Below are 10,395 nucleotides of genomic sequence, written 5' to 3'. Positions count from 1 at the left end.
AGTTTGGGGGCCCTGAGGCCTCGCTCTCGCGGGAATGATGCTGGAAATGATGCCGAGGCTCCGGCGTGAGACTTGCGGCTGCCGGCGCAGCGGAGTGTGAGCCGGTGAATGGGGTGTGTGGCATGGCTGGTCTCGGAGTGCGCATCGACGGGGCGCGAGTGTGCGTGGGAGCCGGCGTGCGTGGGCGACTCTGGCTGTGCGGGCTCCCGGGCGCCCGCTCTCCTGGATGTACGTCTCTCGAGTGCGCTTTGTGGGCTCGCGCAGTGGGCGTGCGCACTCATCTTCAGCCGGGTGTCTGGCTAGTGGCGGGGCTCGCGGAAATTCTGCGTCTGCACCCCGCGGCGGTGCGTGTTCAGTGCCTGGGCTCTGCTCAGCCCGCCCCCGGGCACCTGGAGGTGCGCAGCCAGAGACTCATCGGAGTCTACACCGGCTCTCCCGGGACCCTGCTCTGGGAGTCAGGCTGCTGCCCTCTCCCTGCCCCTTTAGGGAATTACGGACAGGAACTCCCATCCCATCCTAGTTTACTGCCCTCTCCCTGTCCCTTTAGGGAACTCCCATCCTATCCCTGGTCTTAGTTTTGCCATTCGTCTGAAGAGGGCTGACCCTGGGTGGAAGCGGATTAGGGTGGGAGGGCGCAGGGGTTTCTCCGGAACGTGCGGGGCTAGGGCGACGGCAGCGAAAGGGGGACTACCACGGTGCGCGGGGTCAGGTGGCTCAGGGATGGGGTTGGTGTGGTGACCCTAACTTCTTTTAGAGATCAGGACTAAATAGAACGTGACTGCCCAAACTGTGGTCCAGGGATGGAGGGCTCAGTTTCCCGCTTTCTAAAGCCGGGTGCTTTCTTCCCTCCGCAGGAGCCTGGCGCGACCCCCAACCGTGCGCCCCGCCCCGGCGCCATGCATTGCGAGGTGGCCGAGGCACTTTCGGACAAGAGGCCAAAGGAGGCCCCTGGTGCTCCCGGCCCTGGCCACGGGCCTGCCGGCCTGGGATCACACATGGCCTTCAGGATTGCCGTGAGTGGCGGCGGCTGCGGGGACGGGAACCCGCGAGACCTGCTGCCTCGGCTGCCGGTGCCACCGCCACCACGCGCCCACGATCTCCTCCGGCCCCGGAGCCCTCGAGACTACGGCGTGTCCAAGGCCGGCGGCGGCAAGGGTGAGTCCGAGCGCACCAGTGTGCTGACCGCGGCCATGCAGAGGTCAGGACTGCGGTGCCGGCGCCGCTGCCACTGGCTCTGTAGGGATTCTCGGGAGAACATCCTGGAACTTCCTTAAGAGTTTCTTAGTGTCTCAGTATCTCTGTAGTTGATTGAGACTCGCCTGTCAGTCTGAACTGATGCCTGGAAGCATCCTATTTAAACCAAATAGGCATGTTTGAGAGGAGATGTGTATGTAGAAAGCTAACATTACATAATTTTGCTTCTATATGTTTCTGATGAAAGTCGTGTGAAGCGTCAAAATTTTATTGTACGTTAGTGTATCAACTTCTGTGCCTAGTAATTGTTTCTAGGCAGCCAAAGGGATACTTTGAACTATCCCAATCTCTCTAAGAAAGAAAGGAAGGAAGAGAGAGAGAGAAAGAAAGAAAGAAAACAAAACATAGGGTTTTGGCAGGACCCCTCCCCTTAGGAACCTCAGTTTCCCAATTGGTCAAGGTAGGAATTTATTGTGCTAAATGATTTTTCAGACTCCTGACATAAGTTCGAGTCTGTAATCCAGGCTGGGTCAAATGTTGGCTTAGAAATGGCTTTTCTGTGCTCGGTGAAGCCATGGCAAGCCCAGAACCCGCTATGGGCAAATTCAGGGACAGGTGCTGGTATTCTCCTGAACGTATTCACCCAATCATAGTTAATTATTACCAACATGTTGTTTATAGGTTTCATGTTAACAGATAACTAACCAGACATTAAAGACTGTTAAGGGCTGTGCCTATTTGCCCTTTCAGTCCCCATTAGCCAAACCAGCAACTTCGGGGTTTGATCGCATCATATGCAGGGCCTCTTGTGGAGTGAAAGGAGTGTTCTGTAGTTGTGGACACCTCTTACCCCGGCTCAGCGCCTTTGTCCAGCTTGCTTCCAGTTGCCAGCCTGGTTGGAGGAAATAAATGATTAGAGGTTTCTCTTTGGCTTTGTAGGAGAGAGGCGCTTCTTGTCTTCTGTCTCTTCTCCAAGGAGAGACACTTTGTTTTAAAGGGAGCATAAATATGGGAAAAGTGATTACTGAGTATTTTTGCTGGGATGCATATTCGAGGGCTCTTACCAGAGAGGGAGGGAGAGAGAGAGAGAGAGAGAGAGAGAGAGAGAGAGAGAGAGAGAGAGCGCGAGCGCGGGACAGAGTGTGTTGTGTTAGCAAGAGGTTAGTGATGTTTGATGCAGCCTCCTCTGCTGAACCGGGTTCCGTAAACAGTCCGTTCTTACAGTCAGACCCGTCGTCGTCGTCTGCAGAGCAAGTCCTGCACAGTCCTAGCATGGCTGTCCCTCACACATTCTGTTTCTTCTTCATTGGGAACATTTCGTTTGATACTTTGTATATGCCCTGCCTTGGCTCTTCTCAGCCTCTGTATGTTTTGCCCACCCGTTGGCCCTGTATAAAAGATCTTCTCTTCAGGGCTTCATTTGGAAAGGACAGAAAAGGTAAATGCCATGGGAGAAGCAGATCCTTTCTTTGTACCTGAAGCTGGTCTTTTTGGCTACAGCCTCCCAGTGGCTTCTAAGTTGGTTTTCTTCACAGCTGTGAGGCTGTTGGGGTGGAGTAGATGGCGTCCATTTGAAAGGTGAGAAAACTGAGAGGTAGGTAGCATCTGTGTCTGTGAGAGCTGAATTCTGGCGCAACACAGGTTAGAGAGAGAGGGACATCTGTCTGCATGTTCCTCAGGCAAGGTCGTCTGGGGGGAGAGCAGTTTTCTCCCAGTCTTCTCAGGCTGCCTTCTTAGAAACGTCATTGATGAGAGGACACCTTCTCTGAGGCCTCCTCCCACCAAAAGAGTCCCCGGCTTTGCAGTCCTTTGAATGTGTGCCGTCCAGCCCCATCCACTTGGGCTTATTAGAAACAGACCGGTAGAGATGCCGACTGAAGCATATTTATTGGCGGAGCTGGAAATGATAAGCCATCTAAGCTGCACTGGGTGGGACAGTAAGTTTTCCCCTCTGAGCCTCAGGCCTCCTCCTTCAGACTGACTCAGAGAAGAGCGGTGTAGGATCGAGATCGTGATGTGTCTGATCTTAGCCTCTGGATTTTCATTTACATGGAGGCAGTGATGTCCATCACAGGGCCCATAAAACGGGGTGGTAAGGATGCTGCGTAGACTGAAAAGGTCACTTTAGTTAATACTTGCAGAGCACTGTGACGGGGATAGCAGATTGAAACATGAGAAAGATTTAAAAATATTAAATGTGAAGAACTCTAATTCTGGTGCACTGGCTAGGAGAGGCCAAGAGGTGCGTGCCTTGGGTCTTCAGTGGCCTCTGTTAGTTAGAGAATGGAGAGAAGACGTCCATGCGTGGTGTGGTTTAAATGATATATGCCTTCTGCTTTGGATAGACCTTATGCACAGGAAGGGACTGAACTAATGAATATTTCCAGGTCTGCACCGGGAGGGACTAGGCATGGGGTGACGTCATGGACTAATGCCGTCATCAACTGTGATAAGAATCACTGTCTGTTAATGACCAAGTCCCCTTTATCCAGATTCCAGACAGCTGACGAGGCCAAATTGCCAAATCCTGCATTTTTAAAATTATTATTAAACACCTGACAGTCTTTTGTAAGTCCTGACAAGGAAAGAAGGAAGACAGCTTGGCTTTCCCTGACGGACAGCTTTGTGGCCGTGGCTGATGATGCCTACTCTGCCCAGGCCTTCACAGTGTTCAGGATGTATGCACACACATTCCTTCATCTGTCTTTGCCTATCTCGTGGGCTCTTCCACGGATGAGATGGAACCCGTGTATCGGGTGGGCAGACAATGGCTCTCAGGAGACTGACTCCTTTTTTATAAATTAAGGCATGGAAGTTCTAAGATGTTCAAAGCTATGGACAGAGAATGGCAGTTCCTGAGGCCTCGAGCCCCAGATCTTTATGGTTTCGAAACTTGTACCATCTCCATGTGTTGCTTGGGTATGAGAGCTGGCATCCATAAGTAGGGCCTTCCAAACATCCCCAGAGAATTGGACTGCATTTGTTTTTGGTGTGTCTCTTGTCTTAAATGTTTGGAAATTGGTAATCGTCTCTATGCCATGTCTAGAAGACTTTGTAGTTTACCAGATGATTCCGTCTGTCCAAACCAGCTCACGATGTTACTGTTTAACTCACAGCAGTTCAGTGGGCCTGGGCCCTCTTTTACCATGTACACAACAAGCAAGAAGGGGAGACTGACGATTGTCACAAATGTGAACTCTGCCATTAGCAAAAAAATGGTAACATGGTTGTAAATTTCCAAAAGCAGTCAGTCTTGTAGCAAAAAAAAAAAAAAAAAAAAAAGGAAGGAAGGAAGGAAAAAAGAAAGAAAGGAAGAAAAAGAAAAGGAAAGAAAAGAAAGAAAAGGAAAGGAAAAAGAGAAGCAAGCAGACAATTACAGACTGTGTGCCTGGGTGTCAGGCTGCTGGTGCAGAACGAGGCGTGATGGTTTCAGTGTGCTATCTGGGTGAGTTTTTTTCATCAAAGCAGGAAGCTACTGCCATGTTCTGAGGAGGTCAGGAGAGGCCGGCACATCTGTACATCTGTAATAGAAAGGTAGAAGTTATTTCTAAAGCGTTTTCCCCCTCTGGCTCTGGTGGGCAATTTGCTTGCATTTCATCCATTTTAAAGTGCTGGTCCTGGGATCCGGAAATAATCAGATCCAAATTTTTTCAGTGCTTGAGGTTTCAAATAAGGGGGAGAAAAACCTGCTGGCCAAATGTCAGGCTTACTGAGACAAAGAGAAACAAGTATCGTAGGGGTATACAAGCGAGATAGGGGCATGTTTCGTCTGCAGTCACAGGAGTTACAGATCTGGCAAATTGTCTATAGCAGAAGAGATAGCAGGAGTGCAATTCCCAAAGATTCCCTTCAAATTTGGTGCAGCTAGAATTTCTTTCCCGGTTCCACTTTCTGAATTCTCTAGAAGTCAACATTTGGTTGGCAGGCTGGAGAGGGAGCCATCACTTGGGACTGTGCCTCAGTTGGGGCCTTGTTGGGTCCCTGCAGTTTACCTGCAGTAGGCTTAGCTGGCCCAAGGTCTCAGGACCCTCTTGGCTGTGTAATAGTCTGACAGGGTGCGTTGTTCTCAGTTGCCCATCTCCCGTGTTTCTTGTTTGCATGAGAAGTGAAGTGAGCCCACACGCTTATTTTTAAAGTGTGTTAAAATCCCATTACGGACATAAGGGCATGAATCATTTAAAAGCTATATTCTTATGTTCTTTGCTCTGAAGGTTGCATAATTATCATTTTCTTCCGTTTTATTTCATGGAGTTTGGCTAGCATCCTAGAGGAGAAGAGAAACTTAAGTTTGGAAGAGGGGTTTCAGTCCTGTTTTGGATAGGATTAGAAGGAAAAAACAACAAACAAATAAACTTTATTTGGAAGTCAATAGTCAGTAAAAGAATTTTCTCAGAAAATTTGAAGCTGATATAGGGGTAACACACACACACACCACAACACAAATAAATGATTATCTGTGGTTTGCTAATATTTTTTTCCCAGACTAGATTTTAGTTGCAATTAATTTAGTCATGAAGAGTCTGGCTGTGTCTTTAGGTAGGGGCTAGTTTATTTCAGTGTGTAAAAGCATAAACTGTCCAGTTTAAGAAGAAATCAAGCAAACTGCAGTGGGCTTTGAAAAGTTTGACTGAATAACACAAAAAGCACAAACTATAATTCTAGGGCAAGAAAAAACAACTGGCCCCCCCATAAGCCCCCCCCCCCCACTACGCAGGCTCGCCCCCCACTCCAGGCTTGTGAGGTATCTGCACTATTCCCCAGTGCTCATGATTCCAGCCGTTGGAAACAGAGTACTTGTTTATCAACAGCCGCTGCACAAATTAATAGTTTACAATGAGAAAAAAGTCTTCCTCCGGCACTGGAAGCAAAGTCCGGGCATTGACAGCGAGTTACTGAGTAAGGAGAGCAGAAGGGGAGGGGGCTGCCCTGTGGCTGCTTTGGTCTCCCAAAGCCTTATTTATAAGAAACCGAAAGAAAACAGAGGCTGCTGCTGTGCTGGGTGCGGGCGGAGAGAGTGCAGCTCTCACCCAGGGTTCTTATACTTTCCAGTCACTGGATGCATCTGTTTTCTTCTTTCCTGTCTTCCCCCTTAAACTCGAAAGCATTGTCCTTCAGAAGGTTCCGGCAGAGCGAGAGGATTGTGTTAGCATTGTGAGCTGTGTTTTCAAAGTCAGCGTTTTTGAGTCAGATGAGTGCAGAGGAGCCTTCAGCTTGTGAACTGAAGGATGCATTTCCTGTAGGGCCTGAGTTTGTTGGGTGATTATGGTTGAACTGCCTGGAGCATACACGTGCACCATAGTACTGATTTGATGCACAGGAGTGGGCCTTATGCCTTGAGCCTAGGTTTCCCCCCTGTAGAATGGGGAACAGTTTGATTGGATGATCCATATCCCCTTTTCTGCTCTGAATCCACATTACCTAAGCTGAGCGTTGGGAGGATCCCGAGCGTCGAGAGAGTCTATATTTATCTTTATGCCAGGCTAGGGCTTGGACGGTTCCTTGACTGTTGGAGGTAAATACAAGAGGAAAGAGAAAGGGAGGCCCACTGACCTTTATTGAGCACCTACTGTGTGCCAGGTCAGACGTGGTGTAGCTGTGAGTATATTTGATCACACCTGGCATCCCTGTGTGGAAAATAAAGAAGCATTCTCTAAATTCTGCAGATGGAGGACAAGTTAGGAAATAAGACAGTGCCTTGTCCAAGGTTGGGCAGGCAGTACGTGGTGAGCCTGAACCATATTGTCTGAAAGCAAGGCCAGTATTTACCCATAAAGTGGGACAGTTTTATAACACTTGTGTCTATGGTTGGCTGAGGACCCTGGTGTGCCCCTTAGCAGGCCAAAGTGGGGTTCTAAGAGAGACTGCTTGGTTATGTATTACTCCCCACCCCCGGGCCCCCCCCCCCAACACAGGGAGAAGATAGGTTCCCTGTATGATTTGTGTCCTCAGGAAGCTGGGGTCTTGTGAGGGCTCCGGGGCTGGCCATGGAGGCCTCCTTCTCTGAAGCAGGAGCAGGACTCCGCCCTCCCACTTCATCCAGGGTTATTGCAGGTTACAGCCCTTGGCCGAGGCCATCTCCTGGTATGGAAGACTTCCTCACAGAGGCCAGTGGCTCAGGGACCTATGAAATAGTGATTTTGTTTTTAGCACCTGGTAAGATAAAGGTAGGCTTGTCAGTGTGGGCACACCAGGGGCCTAACTTACCTTGAGAATTTGTTTTAGAAATGGATCCTTTGTGTCAAGGGATGAGCCGGTCATAAGCCCAGAGGTCTCCTTCCAGGCTCCTCTGGCCTTGCACCATGTATCCAGGAGACCCCTGTACTTGTACATTCTGAAGGAGGAGTCACACTTAATTCTGGGAACAGAACTGCAGGCGCCTTCCCGGTCCCCATGCTGACACTGGTTTTGAAAGGGATCGTGTGAAGCAGCATCAGGGACGTGGCCTGTGTTCTTCCTATTTGTGTCTTTTTAGCCACCACGTTACGTTTTTAGACGCAGTTGCTTTTGTTTTTAAATAACAGGCTTGCAGGAAAATAGAGCTTTAGAAAGAAACCAAGGACCATGAGCCCGACTTGAAAAAGACAGATCCCATTTGCTGTTTTAAGCTCTCGGGAGGGCCGGGGATTGGGTTTACTTTGGAACGCTGCTGGACCGTATGAATTACTTCTCTGAGCGCAGGGTATTTAATACCTAGTAGAAGTTTGTATAAGAGCTGATGATGTATTTTGCCGACTTTCCAACCCTGTAAATAAATTACACGTGCCGGCAGAGGCTGCCAGGACCCACTGTGTCAATTGAAGCTTAATTTTTATCCCAAACCACTTAATACTTCTGTCCTAGTGAGCAGAGTAAGCTACAGCAGCAGCGGCAGCTCATCTCCAGATGAAGGGACCAGAATGGAGCCGGGCCTGTGCCGCCCCGCGGGTTGGAGATTTTGCCATACTTGTTGGTGATTAGGTGTTGTCCCCTCTGCTCAAGGCAGACAATCATATTATTATGATTTTAAATGTAGTATAAAACGAAACTGGGTGGCTTCCACTCCCGAAGCCTGGCTCGCCTTCCTCTTCTAGAGGAAAGGGCTGAAATTGTGTCTTTTTATCTTAATCCTGCTGTACGTTTTATCTCATTTGAGTGCAAAGACCAGGTAATATCATTGGCATTTCCACTGCGAAACAAAATAGGGGTTCTAATTTGGACACACTATTAAATATTTCATGCTTCAACCAAACTCAATTCTTTTTTTCCTATAATAAGTTTAAATATTAATTCTCTGGAATGTCAGATGCCTAAAGCAAGGCATTTAGTGATCCGCAGTTTCAAGTGTCTCGAGGAAGGGTTATGAAACAAGATATTTCACTGGGAGGGATGAGTGGTGTGTTTCAGAGATATCTGAGTTCAAGGCAGCGTCTTCTGATTTACTTTTTAAAGGGAAAAGGTCATAAAATAAGTTGCTTTATGTGCTGAAGGATTAAGTGGCTTAGGCTGAAATAACAGCAGGGACTTTACTGGTTTCCCCTGTTATATTTTAACAATGCTTTTTGGGGGAGGGGGCGGGTCATTTCCCCGCCTGCTTGTCTCCTCCTCTCCGGGCCCCCCCTCAGCCAGATGGCTTTAATTCCAACCAAATCCCATGCTGAGGCCAAATGATTGATCAAACAGTCATTTGTACTTACGTAGCGCTTTGTGAGAATATGTCCGCACTGCAGCTTCTCGTGGGGCAGGCTCTTCGTGGGGCCTTCAGAGGGGTGCTTGAAGGGGTGAGGGTCCAGGGATGGATGCAAAGCTGACATCCTGGACCATGAATCCTCGGAACCGCTTGTTTAAAACTTTCCTAATAGTGCCAGGCCTAGGCAGCAGGGGTGCGTGCCTGCAGTTGGACAGCTAGTGCCTGCCGAGGGAGGTCTAGGTGTCTCCTAATCCTAAGCACTCTTTTAAGTCGGTTGGTGTTTCCAGGCACAGCAACATAGGCACACGTCTGGGTAGACACAGATTGTCCTGCAGACCGTCCTCGTGTGTACCTTAGCGATCTTGACCCGTCAGCCAGTGGGAGAACAGGACCCTTGCTGGCTAGCTTAGGCACCATCTTGAGCTAGTTTCTTGTCAGTACAGACTTTCTCTTGTGTGCTTCTAAGCTGTTTTCCTCTGCCCTTCTTTCCTTGTAAACTACAAATTTCTTTTTCTTAAAAAAACCCTTGTTTATATTTATTTCACATGCATTGGTATTTTTGCCTGCATGTGTATCTGTGCGAGGGTGCTAGAACCCTTAGAACTAGTGTTTCAGATAGCTGTGATCTGCTATGTAGGTGTTGGGTATTGAGCCCAGACCCTCTGGAAAAGCAGCTGATGTTCTTAACCACAGAACCATCTTTCCAGTCCCCACAAATTTCTTTTTATCCTTAAAGCATTTGGGGAACACAGGAGAAAACAGAGTATTAAGACATTCACTTGTGTCCAGCCCTAGGTCTGACCTGAAGTGTGGTGAAGTGTACAAGGTATTAGTTGAGGATCTGGGTATGGAACATGGTATGGAACAGGCTCCTAGGTTAAGATTGTGGCTTGGTGGCCTCGACACCCTCATCCATAAACTAGGATAATAATAAAGTTTCAGGCTGTGGTGAGGGGTGAGGGCTAACACAAATGTAAGGGCATGAAACCAGACTGGCTCCCAGTGAGTGCTCATTGATAGCTATGGTCGTTGTCACTGTGGCTTCTGCTGTAAATGGCATGGGGACCTCTGGGAAAGACTTCCTTCCTTCCTGACTACCATGTTGACTCTGCCTAGTCTTTCGCATCAGCTTAAGAGCCAGCTCATTCTAGAAGTCTCTTTCCCCAGTCTCCTTTCCACCTCTGTGGCAGTTACTCCTTAGGTGAATTTGAGAACAAGGATAGAGTGCCATTGTCTCTTTGTCCCAGATGCCAAAGCACAGACATGGTTCAAGATGGGGGACCAAGAAATTGGGAGATGGTGACCCACTTGCTGCCCTCAAGGAGCCTTGAACTGTGAGGGAGAATGTTTGACAGTTCTGTTTTCTTTCTCCAAGGATGGACACACAAAGACTCTCTGTAAGAAAGATTTATTTTATTACTGATTCCAGAGTATGTGCATGTGAGTGTAGTGCCTGAGGAGGCCAGAAGAGGGCACCAGATCCCCTGGAGCAGGAGTTAGAGGAGGCTGTGAGCTGCTATGTAAGTGCTGGGAAC

At 48.6% G+C, this 10,395-nt stretch overlaps 1 protein-coding gene across 1 annotated transcript in view; it reads left to right on the top strand.

Moving 5' to 3' along the window:
* The first annotated feature begins 896 nt into the window (after positions 1-896).
* Positions 897-10,395, top strand: part of Glis1 (GLIS family zinc finger 1) — a 187,435-nt gene continuing 177,936 nt past the window's right edge. The window contains exon 1 of the mRNA XM_028788128.1: positions 897-1,155. Within this exon, the coding sequence (XP_028643961.1) occupies positions 897-1,155 (259 nt within the window). The remainder of the gene's footprint in view (positions 1,156-10,395) is intronic.

This window comes from Grammomys surdaster, unplaced genomic scaffold (assembly GCF_004785775.1).
Source record: "Grammomys surdaster isolate TR1022 unplaced genomic scaffold, NIH_TR_1.0 100, whole genome shotgun sequence".
Taxonomy (NCBI): domain Eukaryota; kingdom Metazoa; phylum Chordata; class Mammalia; order Rodentia; family Muridae; genus Grammomys; species Grammomys surdaster.
The sequence above is the reverse complement of the archived record's forward strand: the minus strand, read 5'-3'. Positions and strand labels throughout refer to the sequence as shown.